Source organism: Lissotriton helveticus, chromosome 1_1 (assembly GCF_964261635.1).
Source record: "Lissotriton helveticus chromosome 1_1, aLisHel1.1, whole genome shotgun sequence".
NCBI classification, from domain to species: Eukaryota; Metazoa; Chordata; class Amphibia; order Caudata; family Salamandridae; genus Lissotriton; species Lissotriton helveticus.
The window spans coordinates 355158210-355177421 of record NC_136057.1 but is presented as its reverse complement, the minus strand read 5'-3'; the positions used below and the strand labels follow the sequence as shown (position 1 = coordinate 355177421).

Here is a 19212-nt window from a genome sequence, read left to right as displayed (position 1 = left end):
GGCAAGGAGGGTAATTTGGGGGAAATTCCCGAAAGGGAAGAGCATACCCATTCTCTACGAGATTGAGAACCCAAAGATTTGATGTAACCGATTCCCACTCTCGTATAAAATAGGTAAGCCGACCCCCTACAGGAGCCTCATGATCCAGAATGGTGGATCTAGGGCTGCTTTGCTGTTGTAGGCGGGGGGTGGGTATTAGAGGAGGAAGTTGAGGATGAGGAGGCTTGACGACCACGGGCACGACCCCTTTGTCCACCTCTATAGGACTTGTACAAAGGATTCTGCCGTTGCTGCTGCTGTTGGCTCTGCTTATAGGTACGAAAAGTAGACCTTCCAAAACCCCTGAATTTCCTGGTGGAAGAGCCTCTAGTCTGTAAGCCCAAAGACCTTGCAGTCGCCTTGCTATCTTTGAACCTTTCTAAGGCAGCGTCAGCCTTCTTCCCAAAAAGGCCAGTGCCATCAAAAGGCAAATCCAACAGAGCAGCCTGGACATCAGTCGAAAATGTGGATGATTTTAAACAAGCGGCCCTTCTAGTGGCCACTGAAGATCCCATTATTCTAGCCACAGAGTCCGCCGTGTCCATGCCACTCTGAATCACTTGGCGAGCCGCAGCCTGCGTGTCAGACACTACCTCATTGAAGTTCTTCCTATCCTCCTCGGAAGCATAGATGATAACTGCTTAACCGTGTCCATCAAAGCATGTACATATCTAACCAGCAGACAAGTAGCATTTGTCGATTTCAGGGCCATGCTACTTGACGAGAATACCTTCTTAGCATTCTGATCCAACTTTTTAGAGTCCTTATCCCCTGGAACCTAGGGAAAAGCACCTGCCGATCTCTTTGAACAAGCCGCCTGAACAACCAGACTTTCTGGCGAAGGATGAGAAGTTAAGAACTCAGGGTCACCAGGTGCCACCCTATAGGGTCTCGCCACTGTTCTAGACACCGCAGGAGCAGTCAAAGGCTTTTTTCAGACTTCCAATATCGGTTCAGTGAGAGCCTCAGTGAACGGGAGAGTCGGCTCAACAACAGAAGAAGGTGAATGTAGAACCTCAGTAAGGATGTTCGATTTAAACTCCACAGAAGGCAAAGTTACGTTCAGCAATTCTGCAGCCTTTCTAATAACAACATGGTATGGAGCCACATCCTTAGAGGGTGCATCAGAAACTGCAGGCAACCCCCATTCAGGGGAAAATTCCAAACCACTTGCACTATGCAGCTCCTCAAAATAATCTTCCTGAGCCTGAAGTTCGCCTTCCTCTACTTCAGGATCCTCATACTCCTTCTCTTCCATGAGACGCTGAGCTTTACGCCTCGACCACTCCAACCGAACCGAAGTCGTCGGATCCGGTAACGACTCCGACGGAGTCGGGCCGATGTCGAGTGAGGAGCTGGAACAGCCGGAGGATGGGAAGCTGGAACCGGCATAGAGTCTCGAATCCGATCCAGAGGACACTCCGGAGCCGGCGAAGCCGTGTGCGGAGTCGATGACCTCGGCGGTGCCGAACCAAGCCAAGGTGGATATGGCGTCTGCAAAAACGGCATAAAAGGCGCCGAGCGTAAGCTTGAGGGACACCCAAGTTGTACGACAATGGACCCATGGGACCAGCCGGTGCACCAGTGGGGCACATTGCTCTCGCATACACGCCATACATAGCATTAAGGAAATGCGAGGGGTCCTGTCCAGGACCAGGAAACGGAGGGTACGAACCCACTGGCTGCTCCAAAAGAGGCTGCACCGGAATAGTTTCTTCTTGACCCTCCTGTTCCTCTGGATGATGCACCAGAGTCGCCGAAGCCTGAGGATCCTCAGCGTCTTCTTCCTCATGCACAGAAGACTGACACGGATCCGGTCCCGGATCCGGAGATGGTGCTCGGGACTGAAAAGGCGAGGCTTCACCTTCAGGCTCACGAGATGGTGAGGGAGACAAAAAGTCTTTATGATGCTTACGAGATGAAGACCTCTTCTTCGAATCAGACTCCCTGCCGGAATGGTGCCTCGAGCTATGCTTCTTCCTCTTATGTTTTTTCTTCGAGGAACCCGAAGCATGTCCCGAAGCCGACTTCGACGCCGATCGGGACCTCGACCTCGTCTTCGACCTCGACTTCGAGCGTCTGGACCTTGACCTCGAAGACCTCTTGGCATCCTTTCCTTTTACCTTGGCCAGAAGGAGTTTAGCCTCTCAATAATGCAGAGCCTTCGGGTTCATTTTAGAACAGGATCGACAGCCTCCGACATCGTGGTCCGAGCCCAGACACCACAAGCAATCATTATGTGGATCGGTTATGGAAATCATCCTGGCACACGATCCGCACTGCTTAAACACGGTCTTCTCCCACGACATCTTCGACGAAAGACAACAGCTCGAAAAAGATACAGAAACACACAAATAGCAACAAAGTTACTATCCGCAACACAAGAGATCCCAAGAAACCATTAGCGTCGACAACGCGGAAAAAAGGGAACTGATGTCATCACGCCGACGTAGGCCTAATAAGGAGTCGGTGACGTCAGCCGGAGTCGCGCGCGATTCCGTGCTCCTGTGACGTCGTCCACGCCGGCGTGCTACAAAAGAGTTTTCCGAACGTTGCTGACGCAGGGGGATATTCACAAGGTGAGGAATCCACTGGCAGATGTATCTATCAGAAGAAATGTATCATGAGGCTCGTGAAATGTGCCTGTGATTTGTGAGGAATCTGTTAAGACAGCACTTCACACACTTTAGGTACTTTCGGGGACTTTAACACTGCTCCAGCGATTACCTGAGGCCCCCCGGACACTAACGAGCATGATTTCAACTGAATTGAGATAAGACGTACATTTTAAAGGCAGGAGTGCCTGGAAAATACAGTAACCTGAAATGCCACTCTGTCTTAAGCCACAGCAACATTTGACAGCGCCTTAATCACTTCATGCACTTTGGGGGCCCACCTACTTTTTAGTGGTGTATATGTCAGGATACCTATGCCTGATTGGCATGCTTTGATACCAATATTTAAATATGTATGTTTAAAAGTGTATGTTCTTTTTATGAAAGCTATTTTTTAATGTTTTTTGTATGCAGAATTAGAGAATTTTTGCAATGGTTTTTATTAGGCATACAAATAAATATTTGACTGAGTGGGAAGTTAGTTTTCCCAACAGTTCCCAATTATAGACTGTTATGGTTTATTGTGCAAGTGACACCATGGAGGTGCTTTTCCTTAAGTAACATGACGTTGAAACGATGCATAAAAATTCAGTACAGATCGGCTCTACATTATTTTGTTTTAATATTCATTCTTCTTGTCACCACAGAAAATGTTGTAAGCCCAACAGTTTAAGTACTAAATATTCAGGCACAAGCATACACAATCTATGCAAAGCAAACCTTTTAATTGACTACAAACAAATAAAAATCAAGCCCCAGCCCCCTTTAAAAGTGCAGCACATTCACTCTGCTTCAACTATTATGGAAATGTGCATGAAACTCCAGCAGCATGATTTTAACTCAGCAATACAGAATTTGGCAGCATGGACAAGTCAATTTTGTAGTACAGGTTGGGTAATTCTTTTACTTTCTAATTAACTAAATCTTTATTGTCTTAGGATATCTCTGTTGTAGCATTTCACCTTCCTGTTTTATCACTTTGTATTTAAGAGGTTTTTTTTTAGAGGGGGGGGGGTTGTTGCTGGTTTTGGTTCATGGCATATTTATTGCTTTAAAATGTGAAGGTTTAAGCTCCATCACTCAACCACAGTCCTAACCTCCCACCTCACCACCCAAAAGGGTGATGGGGACACAATGTCACCTCCATGCCCACTCCTATTCTTCACTAACTATTATTCTTTGTACACACAAACTTCTTGTTAGCCCCCATCTTTAGTTTAGTTTAGAAGAAAGGAATGCAGGTAGAAATACAAATATTGGCAAAAGGGAAATATTGGGGACAGAGGGCCCAGGAAGAAGGAAACTCTAATAGAAGTGAGGGCTGAAAGGGGTATAGCGTAGGCTGATTACACGCGGGGGCTAGAGTAGTGACTTAAGCAAGTCTGAGGGAAGGAAGCATCGCAGAAAGAGGCATGGCTTGCTAAGAATATCTAGGTCACCACACACCTTAATGTTCTATTCGAGCCCCTTTAGCCATACAAGAGACAAAATCTGGAACCAGTGGAGTTCTCACTATTCCCAAAGGAACTTTGTGGTAGCTGGTCACAGATGACCATCAACTATCCAGGTGTTTTCTGCCTCACGCCTTCCTCACTTCCCAGATGCCATTTGCATGTCTGCCAGGGCCACAGTCAGGCTGCTGCTCTTCAGGTCGTCATCCACTTCTCTGCCCAACGTACAAAATATTCCGGGAAGTCCCAGAGTTAAATTACGCTTTGAACTTCCCTGTGTAGGGCTTTCCTCACAAACATCGACAATTAGCGTGGAACCTGCAGGCCTCCCTCAGCAGGCCAGGCAGCAAGAAAGAGGAGTCCCTGTAGCTCCTGCTGCCTAAAACGCAGCACAACTGCATTTCTCGCAGAAGCTGCTCCGCTTTGTTACTGTAATCTCCCCTCATCCAGATTTCACTTGGTGACCATTGGAGCTATGGTGCTTGAGAGCATGGAGCCCAGTACAGTACTCCTAAATGTTGCCATCATGGGTCCAAACCAGCCCCATTCAATCTTTTGAATGCTATTAACTATTATTTAGACTTTTCCAAGTCTAATTCTGTACACTGACAAACTCCAAATTTGTGACTCTACACTGGATGGTTCAAAGAAGTTCTTGGGCATCGTGAAGAAACTAAACGAAATACAAGACCATCATGGCTAGTAAATGGACAGCGTCATAGCTAGTATATAACTAAAAAAATCTATGTGTATTTTGGCATAAGGAACGCTGCTGCTCACTGAAATGAAGTACTCTTCTTAGAGCTCTGACCTCTTATAGGAGCATCCCGAAACAGTTTTAAGAAATTTCAACATCATGGTGGTATCCTATGGCCTTACACGCATAGGAGAAATGCGTTTTACTAGCTTGTAAATCGCACATTAGTGGCATGGTAAACACTTAAAGTTGCTACATCGATTTTAACAGAACTCTTCCTATAAAGCGACCATGCTTCTTAATGTGGACAGAGACTAGTTGGTAAGATTTTACTTGGGCTACATTGATTTATTTCTTGATTTGAACGTTTTAGAAACATTTCCCATACACTGGCAACGGTAAAAAGTAGTGATTGATTGCAGATCTAGAAATCATAATGTTACACTATAGCAGAAGAAGTGAGATTTGAAAGCAGTGAAATGACTGAGCTGAGTAAAGACGGCTCGAGTTTGTTTTGAATGCAAATATTAGTGAAATGTATAACATGATTTTTTTAACTCTTTCGAAAGTTTTGTTGATTGAGGGCGGCCCCATTGAAATATTACAGCCAGAGTTATTTATTGATGTAAAGAAATCGCCAAATTCACTAAGCTCATGGAATGTATACAACCAGATATATGTTGTCATAGTTTTAGGCAGTTGGCTAAATATTCAAAAGGAGCAAAGGTTTCTAGGATTACCTGAAATTACAATACATTTTCATGATACACTGCAGACCCATTTTAAAAGAAAGTTTCTTCAACAAATTACAACCAATGAATTCAACAGAAAAAAATATAAAACAGTAAAAAAAAGAAATGCCATATTCCCGATTCGATGACCACTCCTTTGGTAATTAGCATTGTTTCTAAATGCGTTTGTGTTACATTTACTATGGTTGCACAGACCAACAAACAGTTCAAATGTTTTTATTTTAACTCCTATCAGTGGATTCTTTTTAGTGTAGACAGTAGTACAGAATGCAGTCACATCTATCAGTAAATTCTATGTGATACCTGAGAGACTCTTCTTGACAACATACTTAGTTATTACACCAATAAATTGTTTGTGTAACCTACACAATGGTATAGAACACAAATGTACCTATGTATCTATAAAATACTTCCATTGAGGTATAGTGAATGGCAAATTAAAAAAGAGCATTGAACTATGAATCGGATCAAATTATTATGGAACTTTACTGTGAAATTGTTTATGGTGCATGCTCACGTCTCTTCCTCGGTCATCAAGTGGGCTAACACACACTGTCCATTTGGCATCTGTATCGTACACCCAAGACCCAGTGATGGAATTAAACAGTGCCGGATGCCTAAAGTGGTAGGGAAGCTGGGGGTTAAACTAAAACTAAAAAAAATCTTACCTGCTGCTACGCGCCAGCCCGCCTCATTCCTCCTTTCATCCGGACCGGAAGTGAATGGGCCTGATAGCACAGGCTCCCCACCCAATCCAGGCGCTGCTCTCATGCTAGGAGAGCAGTGCAAGGATTGGTCTAAGCGGCCTCATTTGTTGCTCAGGCAGTACCTGGTAGCCTCTTGGCTTTTCTCCAACACAGCTAAGCAACACAACTGGGCTTGAGAAACATAAATGCACATGTCTGTTTGGCCAGCCTAAGACGACCAGCTAAACTGACATGCCCACTTATAAGTGCACACTACTCCTCTCTGCCATGCCCGGCCCTTCCTGTACTACTTGCTTTGCCTACGTCTCTATCTTGGCTCAGATAGCAATAAATAAAATGATAATAACATAGTGTTATTATCATTTTATATTATCATCTGCTGGCTCTGGGCAGTGGATCGATTACGGAGGAGCTGTCCCTGGAATTAAATAAATAAGGTAAAGAACAATTCATAGAGCAATTTTTACAATGACCTTTGATGGTTATCAGTTCTGAAATCCTTATATCTGTGAACTATTACAGCTACATGCATAACCAACATCAGGAGGTGCCCTGCCTTGCAACTCCTCTGTTGTGAAATATATACCATTTATCCAAGTTAAAGGGTGCCCAGCCATTGGTGACCGCGATTTCATCAAATACATTTTCAAAGCCTCCATTATGGCAAACATAGAAGAGGATGGAGCCAATTCAACAAGAAAAAGAAAAGAAAAAGCAACATAGGTGATAGGAGGGTCATAAGACATCTGCAAAAGCTAATACATCCATCACAAAAACTTTACCCAAGGTAAGTAATCTTTTCTTATAAAAGATACCCAATGAGCACCTTCCTTAACCGAGCCATTTCCACAGCCCCGTCGCCAGATATGATCTTTGCCTTGTAAATTCAAAAAGAATACTGCAATAATGCTGTATGGAAAGATCCCTATTCCACACCAATCAACAGCATGAGCACATTGAGAGACACAGCTGGAGAAGATGCTGGCCGAATACCCACAAATAGTGTTATAGTTTTGTGTGTGGAGTGCAGCTCTAACTACTCTTTTGTTCTCCCCCATAAACCATATTAAGACTCTTGTTACATTACCTGTCTCCGCAAACCGGTGTTCGGGGCTGGAGCATTTTCTTCAAATTTGGCAAGAAGCTGGTTAGCCATGGACTTTACTTTGTTCTGGTTCCCAACAGCAGCATCAATCCTCCTTTCAGTTAGTGCACTGACAAGAGTCGGCCTCTCTTCCCGGACACTTCGTGGAACTTCATCCTGCTACCGAAGGGCAAATGAAAGGATTTATACTGAAAATTCCAACTTCTAGAAGCCGATACAATGTTAAAAACGAAATCATATTCTAGGGCCACACTGTTGCATTGCAAGCCTTATCCTGGCTGACCATTCACTAACAAGACCGCTCAATACCCACGGGTAGAGGGTCATTTGACCTACAGAACAAAATCAAACTTTGTTAATGCATTTGAAAAACCCTCTAACTTGGAAACACATTTAAAGTTATCAATAACTGCGAATAAGTAAGACATTTCCAATAACACTTACATATTCCAGTCCTTCCCTTATAGTCTCTAACGTAAAGAAATAGGATGTCTACAAAGATAAGGGTCTATTTTCCACATTCTCTATTCTTCATGAATAGTGTAAAATAATGTCTTATATGTTGGCCTAATAATTGGAATTTAAAAGCACTTTTTTACATTTACTTCGAGAGACAGGGTGAGTTAGAGGATTAATTGTATTGCATGGGCCTAGAAGAGATCGACAAAGCCAGATGATGAACTCTGCCCCAGATTAGTAGGCATTTAAATACTGCGAGCCGATTTAATATAGTATATCGGCAGTTCTTATCCTTTTGACTTGCGTGGACCCCCACTGTCTCACCTTTTGAAGCCCGGGATATGTCCATAATAACATTTCTTTGATATAAACCCCGAAAGAATACACACAACTAAGGAAATAAGTATAAAAAATAACTACTGAAATATATAAATTATGAAAAATGTCTTTAATGGACACAAAAATATCTACAAAAATCAAAATTTTGAATGAGAAATTGAAATTTAGCAAACCATAGCTTTATTTTTAAAAAACTTTGACTTTTTGCTCCTAATGCATTTTCTTCTTTTCTGCACATATTAGTGCTTTGTTTGAGGCCACCAATTGTCCATATTACTGTTTTCTGTACATGTGCTACTAAGGATGCCAACTTTATTTGCATTGTTACAGCAAACAAATGATGGACGGAATGCTGACAATGCAAACATTCTCCCAGTCAAAGGATCTGGGTTAAAGCCATAGTTCTTTTGCCCACTAAGCCACCCCAGTTTTGACCCAGCCATATGCAAATCAGTCTTCACCCTGTGCCACATAGGAACAGTCCAGACCGAACTACCAAGCTGGTCCTCCCTGGACCGAAAACAAGCATCCTGGGACCGGTTTCAGGGTATGTCACTCTTCATGAGCCAGGCTAGCTTGAATCCAGTTGCACAGTGAGCAAGGGACCCACGTCTGGGCATACCCATCCCACTTAGGGCGAAAAGTGTTACAACAAACAAATGAGGGACGGAATGCGTACAATGCAAACATTCAACTTTATTTTGCAGGCTTCAATTTTAAATTCCTTCACATTTACAGAGTATTTTGAAATTTTACATCTTGCTTTTTTATGTGTATGTCATTTATTAATCTACTAATGTTTGCATCCTGAGTAGGGACTGTATACTTCCAGGGGTCCACAGACAACAGGTTAAGAACCACTGTACTAGATTTCGTACCTACTTCAAGGGTTTCTCATGACAGGTGTGAAAGTGAATTTCTCTTGCACATTTCATCTTTCCAAATCTCATTAAGATTGAAACAGACAGAAATCATTGAGGCACCTCCGCTAACAACTCCGATTTCGCCAGTATATAACTTCTGATCATAAAGCCTTGTCAATAGTGACTATGGTCCGAGGACACTAAGGTGAAATTGTCAGTCATCTGGGAGCACAGAACAATTGAATCAAACAACCTTTGCCCACCTGATCTCAATTTCTCAACTGAGAGGCAGAGTGGTCATTTAACAAAACAAATATTTTAATATTTAGATTAGAAAACATGGTGAGCAAAGAGTATCAAATAAAACGAAGCTTTATAGCATAGCAGATAAAAAATCTTCAACTGCATTTCTTTTGCAGCAAGATATTTTGAGGACTACACAATTATTACATTCCCCAAAACAATGTAAGTATTAATTTATAGTCAAATAATTTTCTAAGTAACAGTAAGGTGAATGGGTTGAGTAGGTGAGAGGTCACAAGATAAGGGTAGCAAGATTAAGGGGGAAATAGGTTATAAAGTTTATACATGTATTCTGGTGCACTTAACATTGTCACTCTAGGAATGCATTAGTAGGTGAGCCTAGTTAATTATATTACACCAAAAATGCCACTTGGTTTTGCTCATTATCTTTTATGGGACTACCATACTACTCAGTCTGCGGGTTAAAGTAACTCTACTGATGAATACCAGCCTCCTAGCTTAGGAGCTCATAACTCAAAGAGCATAAATTGCCCTTATGTTCGTAGGTACTGGTTTGTGTATGACTGCCTTCATACACATGGAAAGACACGATCAAGGTCAGGGATTCGACTTCCTTTGGTTATTTTTCACTGACAAGCTCACACAGACCTGCTTTTTTTTTTTAATAGTCTTTATTAGGGGATCGGACATAGATACAATATGACATATCATAAAGAAAAAGAAAAGAATAAACAACCATATCCGAAACCCCCTTTTTTAACATTTTTTCTAACTTACCCTAACCTCCCTCCACCCCGGTGGATCCCTTCGAGGAAAAGAGAAAGATTAGAAACAAAAACAAAAGAAAAACAGCCATTCAACCTGACATTAGAGTGTCAACCTGGTTTAACCATTTAGTTAAAGATCTCCAGATCTTTTCTCCTTCTCTCCTAGCCCTGTTTCCTCTTCTCCTAAACACCGAAATCTCCCAATGATACCCAAATAATATTTTGCTGAACCAGACATGTATTGACGGTGGAATCGGGTCAAGCCAGACTGTAGCTAAAGAGGCGCAATACAGCCATTGCTAAAAAAACAATTTGCAGTCCGCTTCCTCTATATTTTGGTTAGAAATCCCTAACATGATAACCTGAAGGGTCAGTAAGACTGAATATCCCAAAATATTTTCTAAACGCTGTTTGATTTTGGCTATCATTTGCAGCAAACTAGAACAGGTAGCAAACATATATGTACTATTCGCTGCAAGCAAACCACACAGTGGGCAATTGATCCCTGAGGACCCCCCCCAATCTATAAATACATGCCGGGGTTATATATAGACTGCACCAGGTCTTGAAGCATTGTACCTGCAGGTTTGCGGAAATACAAGTCGTTTGGCTGTACAAAAGAGAATCTTCGCACTCTCCCTGCCCTGCTTGCAATATCGTTTGCCACCTGTAAAACTGTTTCACGAAATCATCACCCCTCTTGCCATTTACCAATTTGTATAAAACAGATGTTGTCGAGTGACCCCACTTGAACAAGTCAAGTAACGGAATACGCACCCAAGTAGCTGATCGTTTACAGAGAAAATCCCTGATCTGCAAATATTTGAAAAAAATGTTTATTCTCTATCTTGAATGTCTCTTTAATAGCTTCAAAAGACATTATTTTATTATCAGAAATAAGATACCCTATACAGCGAACCCAGTTATCTAACCAAACTTTAAAAAATGCATCCCAAAATTTTTCAGGAATAAAAATGCAACCGCCCGATTCCAAACATTTTCCGGACAGCAGTCCAGACCCTAAAGGCGCTAAACAAAACCTTAAATTTGACCCTCTTAAAATAAGCAAAATCTATATGACGCAACAAAAGTCCCCTAGTCTCTACACAATAAATTAAACGATAAATCGATAAATCCAGGCAGCCCGCAGTTCCACCATCTAATAATTCCCCAATCTGTTTCAGAGTGATTGACCAATAATATGTTTGAAAATTGGGCACAGACCACCCTCCCCTATCTCTAGGCAGAGGCATGAGTCTGAGGGCCCTTCTTGGACGTTTACCAGCCCATAAAAACCATGAGACAAGCTGGTCCAATTTTTGAAACCAGGACTTATTTATCAAGAGAGGAATTGCTCTAAAACAATATAAAATTTTGGGGAGAAATAACATTTTAATGGCATTTCAACTGCCGATCATTGTCAGATGTAGATTATTTATTTTGTGGGCATTCCAATCACTGTTCCCTCCAAGCTGCGCAGATGCGCGGGCGCGCACATCTATCGCCTGGAGCACGCATTGTAAATTACACAGCGCGCACAGGCAACTGAGGACCTTCACGCCGCCGCTTTTAAAATGCGTGCAGCGTGAAAACGGTCAGATTGTGTCCCTTTGTTAAAGTAATCATGTTAATCGTGGCGCCCGTCAAGCGCTGCGATTAACATGATTACTTTAACAAAGGGACACAATCTGACCGGTTGTTCAGTGCTGTGCTATCTTAACAAATGAAAGGCAGCATGACTACAACCACTTTGTGCTTGTAGACTTGCTGCCTTTCATTTGTGAAAGGCAGACCAAGCAAGCAGGAGACAGAGAACCGGAATGGGTGTCTCAAAGGGTTGTTAGGGTGAAAGCGTGGTTGCGGGCCCATAGGAGGTGCGGGCGCTGTCACGAAGTGAGGTGGGACCCAGGTAGCGGCGGGGGACACGACAGGAATGGTGTGTGCTGTGTGCTGTCCGCATCCCGGCAATGCGGCATAATAAGTGTGCTTGCTGTTGGATGTGCATAGAATCAACACTCTCACCATCATGGCCGCGCTTGAGTCGAAATCTTGGCCTTTGCGGGGAGCAGCAGTGATGTGCGGCTGTGACCGGTGTGGCTCACTGCCGTCGCACAAAACTTGTGCTCAGAGAGGGAGTGCCAGAGGACTGTGGGCTCACTGAGTGTGTGTTAAGGACTGCATTACGGCACTGTGCAGAGCACTGCTGCTGTGGTGCTGAGAATATGTGTTGAGATTATAATAAAAGTTGACATGGATCTTATATTATTTGTGAGGCTGCTTTCAGTTCTGCTGCGCTTGGCTTGCTGGCTGCAGCAGTGGGGCGGCATTCACGTGCATGCAGCTTTTTGTCAATTTTCAGAGACAGGACTTCGCTAGGGGCGAGCGGGAGACCAACTGGCAGTTCTGGTTTTTTAAGTTAAAGTTTGTCAGCCCACCGCGGCTCGCACCTCCACCAGTGTTGTCTCCCTTCACGACTGAACCGGCTGCTGGAGACTCGTCGTAGCTCACAGACAGTAACTCCTAGTGATATATGACCTTTTTAGAAATAAATATTTAACTTTACGGTGTCAGCCTGTATGTAGCTCACTCTCCTCAAGCTGAGCAGACAGTGTTTGGGACCGGCTGCCGGAGACTCGTCACGACCGCGTTTAACACTCACTGACACTCTCAGGTCTCATCCTTCTTGTGCTGCAGGCATCAGTGAGCACCTTGCTTGCCCGTTTGTTTTCTGCCAAATAATAATTTCCTGAGCGATCCAGGACCCCCACGAGTCTTGAAAAGAGTTGTTTGTAAATTAGGATTCCGGCCGTCTGGAGAGTTGCTTAGTCTAGTGGTTAAATCTTCGGAAGAGCTAGGCATTCACTGTCTAGACTCCACTGAGCGTGTGCTTGCATTTCCACCTTAAGGTAAGCTGCTCCTGTTTACAGCCATCTGACATTACGTGTTTTTTTTTTACCTGCTCTATGTACATTTAAAAAAGGTAAAAAAAATTTAGAACCTTAACAACGTACTTGCATAAAACTCAAAATAGCAAGTTCTCATCCTTTGCATAGAAGTGGTTATAATCTTCTTCAAGGTCACAGCTGTGCAAGCATTGACAAATAAAATCAACTGGGGATACAAATGTCTCCACGCACCACCTTCGCCTTTAAGGCCACTTCTCAATGTGAACCTCGTTATTGGACCTGCTGATAAAAATGATTCTTTTTAGAAATGTTTAATTTGCACTTGAGAGTTTGGGCTGCAACATGGGTTGGAGACTCCAGGGCAGCTGCCTCATTATCTTGAAGCCCAAATTGTTAGGTTACACTTCTCTTGAGACATAGAAAACTGTGGCAACCTGAAAATATCTACAAGGTTTACCCCTAATATTCCATTTGGTCAAATCCAACCATACCTCTCACATCTCCTGATATTTTAAATTTATAGATTGTAAATTTTTACCAGTTGGGATTTGGTTGCGTTATATATATATATTCACTGAAAAAACCATAGGTTATAGACCATATATATTTAGGAATTTGCATTTACAAAACCTTGAAAATTCACTGAAAAAACCATAGGTTAGAGACCATATATAGTTAGCTGGACATTTTATTGATATAAAACCAAATAGTTAGTTGCACTAACTATATATTTCGCGCATCCGCAATCCAATGCTGATGATGTCACATATTACATCATTCATGACATGGTCAGTGACATCACTGATGACATCACTGATGACATCTCAAATGACATCACTGATGACATCATCAAGTGTCTGTGTGTTTTTTTAAAGTTTAAATATGTTTTACATATTGAAGAATGAGTGGATGTATAAGAGTATGGATGAAGGATTTGATTGTTAGTATATCTGTGAAAATGTAAGCTGTTCTGTGTTTAACTGTGTTTAACTGTATAGATGAAGAAATGAAAGTGTGTTTGATTCTTTACAGGACTGACTAGGTGTGTGAGTAACTCCATGGATGAGTGGCAGTGTGTGAGTGTCTGCATAGGTGTATGAGTGTATATGATAGTGTTGTAATGATGAGTGACTGTATGTACGAGTGATTGTATGGGTGAATGAGTGAATGTGTGTGTAGACGTAGGAATCAGTGAGTGCGTATGTAGTAAATGGTATTCGTGTCTCAATGGTTTCAAAAATGATACTCTGTATTTTACACTAGGTGTAACAGAGGTTATATTAGAGTGTAAGGAGGTGCATTGTATTATCACATGAACACATACCCTACTTGCAAAAGCGGATATACTCTCGCATACGACAAGTCCCTGCACAATGCACCCCTAAGCCACGCGGCCGGCCCTCCCGAGAGGGTTGTAGGCAAGGCGCTGTGTTAAAGCTCCTTTCCCGTCCACACTGGGACTGAATCACAAGAGAGATCTCATACGCGGCCGGCCTCGGCATGAGGTTGTAGGCTTAACGCTGTGTTCAAAATAAAACAGAATTGAATATAAAAATGATACTCTGTATTTTACACTAGGTGTAACAGAGGTTATATTAGAGTGTAAGGAGGTGCATTGTATTATCACATGAAGTATATCATCAGTGGTGTGATCATTGATGTTAAATGAGATGTCATCAGTGATGTCATTTGAGATGTCATCAGTGATGTCATCAGTGATGTCACTGACCATGTCATGAATGATGTAATATGTGACATCATCAGCATTGGATTGCGGATGCGCAAAATATATAGTTAGTGCAACTAACTATATATGGAATTTCATTGGTTTTATATCAATAAAATGTCCAGCTAACTATATACGGTCTCTAACCTATGGTTTTTTCAGCGAATTTTCAAGGTTTTGTAAATGCAAATTCCTAACTATATATGGTCTATAAACTATGGTTTTTTCAGTGAATTTCATTGGTTTTTTAAACGCTAATATCTATAGCTGTAAAATATATTCTTTATTACGTGACGTATCACGTAGTCACGTGAGACGCCTCATGACGCGTCGCATAACCGTGACGTATCGGCTCTACAGCGCAAACAAAACCCGTAACATAAGCACGCTTACAGATATATATTTTTTTTTAACCTTAATTAGACAAAATCCACACGTGCACATATCTTGAGGCCTTGCAAAGGCACATCAAACAAACAGTCCATACAATTTTGCCAAGTTTGGTGGAAATCTATTCCCTTAATTTTTTTTTTACTGTTTCTCTTGGTTTTCCCCTTGTTACGTTTACCGGGACGCTACCCGGTACGCGAACCGGACGCTCCAAAAACACAAGATGGCGGACTCCCGTTACGCTGCCGGTTAGCTGCCCGGTTCGCGTACCGGGAAGCGCCTCTACCGCGAAAAATCGCAAACATTTTTTTTTTTTTTTGCCTCGCGGGGCACTTTAATAACCCCCTCATCAATCCTAGGGGGTCAGGAGGGATCTACCTTGCCCCCTTTCCTTCATTACCCCCTTCGTTTTTCACCACATCTTGTCTCTCGATCCTACCGTGAAACAAGATGGCGGCCGCTCCGGACTGTTTAGAATGTTGACAGACACCGGAGAGCCAATCAGCTTCGCTTCGCGAAGTTCCGTTACGCGTCCGGTACGCGAACCGGGGCGCTAACCGGAGCGCTGTCACAGATATATATATTTTTTATAACGTTAATTTCTCAAAATCCACTGGAGCACATATATTGAGACATAGCAAAGGCACGTCGGGCAAACCATATCTACAATTTTGCCAAGTTTCGTGTAAATCCATTCAGCCGTTCGAGCTAAAAGTGAGTCCAACCGCCCTATGGAAATATGAATGGGAAAAATGCGATTTGGGACCCCCCCTTTTTTCTCGGCCCCCCCCCCCTAGACGAAACCCCCCCAAATTTTCAGGGGCTGCTCAGAAACAAAATGTGCAATTTTCCTGAAAATTTCAGCCAATTCAGTCCACAAACGCCAAAGTTATTCGACATAGAATTTTCAGAAATCCCATAGGAAAAAAATCCTAACTATATATACCTACTGGCTATCGCCAGTAGGTAATATATATTATATCCACTCGATCCTCTCGCTCGACAAGCCACACCAGCCAGGTACGATTACATTTTCTTTATTGGGCACAAAAACAGACACGTTTCGAGCTCACGGGCTCTTGGTCATATATATATATTTTTATGACTATTAATTTGTTATATTGTTGATCTCTATTGAGGTCTGTACCAATTCTTAATAAAGGACAGATGTATGTACTATTGCATTGACTACCTTACATTGGTATAGCTGAGATTTGCCTCCTGCACATTCCATTTTTTGTTTCACCTTTCTCTTCACTAGCAGCTATTCAGTATTTTGTGACACTCTTTCACATGAGATATCACCTCTATTGTACATTAGATCTCTTATGACTTTATATCTGATATAGCCTTCTAGCCCGCCGTAGCGTGCTATACCGGCTATTAAAAGCCCGCTCCCGCGTTAAAGGCAGAGCCGAAGGCAAGGGACTTTAACAAGGGAGAGGGACTTTAATAGCCGGTATAGCCCTGCTACGAAGGGCTATAAGGCTATTAGAACATTCTGCCACTAGAGGGCAGAATGTTCTAACAAATAAAACAAAGGCTTCTCGGAGCTCGAGAGAATTTAAATCCCCACGAGCTCCGTGATGCCTTTGTAAAACATTGGAATATTGCTCTGCGGGCCTTTACTGGCCTGTAGAAGCAGGGAGAACAATGGAGCTCTCAACATTCCAATGTTCTAATATTGGTTCCAGTGTTGCTTATGAATTTCTTGAATTCATTTTCTGGATGCTACAAATAATTCCATTCTGTCATGTTTCTTAATCACCGAGGTACAATCTTGGTGACCATCATCCCAGATTATCTATGCACTAAACAGTGCAATGCTGGCTTATTTCTTTGCCTATTTTTGATCCTGAGCTTTGGCATTGTCAGGCCTCACACTTGCTCATCCCACATTCTTCAACTAGCATCTGCCCTGTGGCTGATTTATCACTTTGGCATATGTATTTGCCATCTTTCAGACATGGGAACATCTGTTGCCTTTGTGAAATAACTATGTTATAGAAGTGTGCAGTGATGAGGGTAGATCCATCTTCGGGGTATAAAACTACAATTTCCAGGGAGGAAGTATAGCCAGGCTAATATTGGCGTATTCAAACCCCACATATGTCCCAGTGGAAGTCATGGACAGGAACAGAGAGAGCGAACAAATTCCCAGAGAGCTCTTCACTTTACGTTATGACAGTTGTTTCCTAGTCGTCTCGCTGTTCACAGGCAGTTCTCCTCATGAGTTTCTCACTCTGGCTCCCAGCACTTTTTGCTTCTTACAGGGCCCCTTGCATAATTGTAGCTCAGTTCCTACTGTGGATTGCGTTATTCAGTAATTCTGTCAAAGGCGGATGTATTCGGCGAAACGTTAACATTTGGTGCTAGAATACACACCAGGTAATTCACCAACTCGTGTTTCAAATTTTATGTCGCCGCTAATAAGTCGGGCATGCTAACATACCCTGTGTATGGCTTACGGCTTTGGTTTAGATGTTCCTCAATAGGAGGTCTGGAACTTCCAAAGAAAGAATTTCATGCTCTTTCCCAAAATTACCTCAATTTGATTGTGACTGTTAATACCGTGACTGACCATGGCTGGTGGTTATACTTACTGTGTTTGTTCTGTAGTTCTTTTTCTTAACCTCGGCACCTTGACTCTCCACTGGTGACAACCGGCACTCTCACCGCTGTCTTCTGACTGCATTATGCAGAAGTGCACTCTCCCATACCCAGTGGACTGGAGTCGGCCGCCCGGGGCACCTTGGAAATAATTCTCCAGCATGGCCAATAATTTAGCTCCTGTGCCCCCTGAACAGAGAGGGCCGCCTGGACAGGTCTGAGCACCATCATGCTTTACACGTCGTGCTTTTGGACTTGCTGCCTTTACTTTTAGGTAACACATAAGTTTGAAATATTTGCTTAGCTTGTGTGTCGCCCGGCTGGTGTTATACTGATTCTTTCGGTCGCTGCATCCAGATATATAATACAACAAGTAACATTACAACTACAGCAGTAAAATCAAATGATGGTACCACTGTTGGGGTCTTGTGCTTTTCTAAACCCGAAGTGTAATTGCCTGTGTAACCAATTCATGTCATGATGTGTGTATCCAACTTGCAAACTTACCTTAAGACCCTTAACGCGGCGCTGTATGTGTGGGAATGCAGTTTTGTCACTTTTTTAAGCAAAGTTTTAGAGTGATATTTGGCGCTGCTCCCCCACGCGCGGTATAGTTCCTGGCGCACATAGCCTTCCCTGCAGCGCACATAGACCCTACCTCCGCCCACAGAGGAAAAAAATTAGAGGGTACATTGGTCCCAATCTATTTTTTGTAAAAGTGGTTTAAGATTGATCTCGACAATTTCTTCAGTTTTTGAACTCATTTCTATGCCTAGAAATCTGGCATTTGGTACTACCCGCGTATCTGTCAAGCTGGCATTACTATTGCAGACTATCTGAGTTTTGCTTTCATTTGAATGATACCCAGAGATCCTAACATACTGTGAGGTTAAGATATTAATTTCATCTAAAGCCGCATGTGGAGAGCGTGTCAAAATGGCTAAGTGATCCGCATAACCCAAAATTTTAACATCTCCTCCAATAGCATGCACAGGTTGTATTACTTGATCATCCGAAATCTTCCTGATTAGAGGATCAATGTATAGGGCAAATAACAAGGGGGAACACAGGCAGCCTTGTCTAGTTCCTCACAATATATTAATTACCCCAGGCTGTGCCCCCATCACAGATACTTGAGCGATTGGGTCTTTACATACTCTGTATGGCTTTAATAAATCCATCACCTACACCGTAAAACTTCAGAAAAGCCCATAAAAAAGGCCAGGAGACCCTATCAAACGCTTTATCCGCATCCAACAGAATTAGCGCCATAGGGTCTCCTGTAACCTTAGTATAATCAAACAGGGTAATTGTTCAATGTATATGATCAACGGTTTCGCGCCCGGGCACAAAACCATGTTGTTGGGGAGGTACGATATTTTTTAATAACTGATGCCAGTCTGTTAGCAAAAATTTTAGAGTTGATTTTGATATCGCTATTGATTAAGGTGATTGGCCTATATGAACCTGGATCAGTTGCTACCTTTCCATTTTTCAAAAAAGTAACTATCTTAGCCATCCG

General features: G+C 42.6%; 1 protein-coding gene across 27 annotated transcripts in view; it reads right to left on the bottom strand.

Moving 5' to 3' along the window:
- The window catches only part of MICAL3 (microtubule associated monooxygenase, calponin and LIM domain containing 3), a 2019125-nt gene that overhangs the window by 1118611 nt on the left and 881302 nt on the right, over nucleotides 1-19212 (bottom strand). For 22 of the 27 annotated variants that reach the window (XR_013606836.1, XM_078673602.1, XM_078673604.1 and 19 more), the window contains one exon: nucleotides 7349-7525. Coding sequence is in view for 26 of the 27 variants with exons in the window: in XM_078673602.1 (XP_078529728.1) it covers nucleotides 7349-7525 (177 nt within the window). In the remaining variant the exon portion in view is untranslated. The remainder of the gene's footprint in view (nucleotides 1-7348; nucleotides 7526-19212) is intronic. The other 5 variants (XM_078673606.1, XM_078673626.1, XM_078673624.1 and 2 more) reach the window with 1 other exon arrangement.